This window comes from Salvelinus sp. IW2-2015, linkage group LG24 (assembly GCF_002910315.2).
Source record: "Salvelinus sp. IW2-2015 linkage group LG24, ASM291031v2, whole genome shotgun sequence".
Lineage (NCBI taxonomy): Eukaryota > Metazoa > Chordata > Actinopteri > Salmoniformes > Salmonidae > Salvelinus > Salvelinus sp. IW2-2015.
In genome coordinates this window covers 10,234,797-10,236,489 of record NC_036864.1, presented here as the reverse complement: position 1 = coordinate 10,236,489, position 1,693 = coordinate 10,234,797, and the positions used below count along the sequence as shown (strand labels likewise).

Below are 1,693 nucleotides of genomic sequence, written 5' to 3'. Positions count from 1 at the left end.
TTGTGTTGACGCAGTGAGCTCTCACAATGAGAACATTATGGGTCTGTAGTGATACGTGACAGAGCAGCTGCCCGAACAACCACAGAACACACCCACTTAGAAAACAAACAAAAATGTATCTCACACACACACACGCTCATTGTTACTGTGTGTCTGTGAGCTTGCGGCTTGATTGTGTGTTTTCTTTAAAGAGCTCCGCCATGCCTGGAATTGGAAATATGTTCCTAGAGACGGAGGGAAATTCCTCAGTTGTCAGATTACTGGGGTTCCCCTCCTAAACATGTCCTGTCTACAAACATTCCCCAAATACGTGTTCCACTCTCACTTGTTGACAATGTGAAAATACCAACATGCTACAGACTTCCCTAAAGGCACACCTAAACACATGCACACAAGCATACAGTGACGCACGCACACACACACACACACACACACACACCAGCCAGTGTCTCCCCAGCCTTCTGCATAACTGTAGGGCTGAGCTCACTGGGTCAAATCAGACAGATAATCAGAGAATGTAACCACTGTGGTGTTTAAGGATGGGTATCTAGTGTTTACTTAAGTCCCCTCACAGAGCACAAACAACACACAAGGCCCTTGGGTTAAATGCGGAARACATATTTCAGTTGAATGCATTCAGTTGTACAACTGACTAGGTATCCCCCTTTCCCTTTCCTTTTCCTTACATGAGCCACCACTGTGTTGATTAGTGATGACGAACCACTCCAGTGACTCACAGGTGAACGCAAACAGCACGCACTGACACACACACACACACACCCACACAAAGAACCAGGTGCCCATCAGGAGCGACGTTATCCAGCACGTCTCGGCTTGCGATCTCAGCAATCAGCATTCCGGGCAGGAATGAGTTGGCTCTGCCAGTAAGGGTGTGTGTATACAGTGTGTATGTGTCTCGTGTTTTCTGGATTCCTACGGTGTGTTTATGTGTGTGAGTGTTTGTGTGATTGAGTCAGTGAGTGAGTGATAGAGCAAGCCAATGAATGTGAGTCAGACATGGGTTCAAATACTACTTGAAATCTTTGAAGTACATTGAGCTTTTGCTTTAGCCATCTGGAGTGCGTGTGTGAGAGTTTGTCTTACGTTTACAGGAGTCCTGGGCCGTGTGCGCCCTCTGGGGGTCTCTGTAGAAGCCAGTCTTACAGCTCTGACAGTTGCGTCCCTCTGTGCTGTGTAGACACTCACACACACCTCCGCTGCGCTGGCCGGACTCCCGCCACACCGACCAATCAAAACTGCAACTCTGGGCATGCCCGTTACACTTACACTCTATAGGGAGACAGGGCGGGACATCAGAATCACAGATATCTGTCAATCTTCTCTAAACAGGCACTGATTGGTCATTATGATCAATGATGGCTGTAAGCAGGGTCGGGAGTTTTTCCTGACCAGATCCCATCCTCAGGTGTTGTATACAGTGTGTATGTGTTCTGTTTTCTGGAATTCCTACGGTGTGTGGTTTATGTTGTGAGGTGTTTGCTGTGATTGGAGTCAGTGAGTGAGTGGATAGAGAAAGCCCATTGTTGTGTTGGGGGAAAAAAATTGTGAGTCAGACATGGGTTCAACATACTACTTGAAATGCTTTGAAGTACTTTGAGCTGTTGCTTTAGCCTCTGGAGTGTGTGTGCTGCTGATTTTTGGTCTTACGTTCAGGATCCTGGGCGTTGTGGCA

At 47.3% G+C, this 1,693-nt stretch overlaps 1 protein-coding gene across 1 annotated transcript in view; it reads right to left on the bottom strand.

The window, feature by feature from the left end:
* The window catches only part of LOC111951516 (netrin-4), a 43,191-nt gene that overhangs the window by 15,866 nt on the left and 25,632 nt on the right, over positions 1 to 1,693 (bottom strand). The window contains exon 5 of the mRNA XM_070434730.1: positions 1,105 to 1,290. Within this exon, the coding sequence (XP_070290831.1) occupies positions 1,105 to 1,290 (186 nt within the window). The remainder of the gene's footprint in view (positions 1 to 1,104; positions 1,291 to 1,693) is intronic.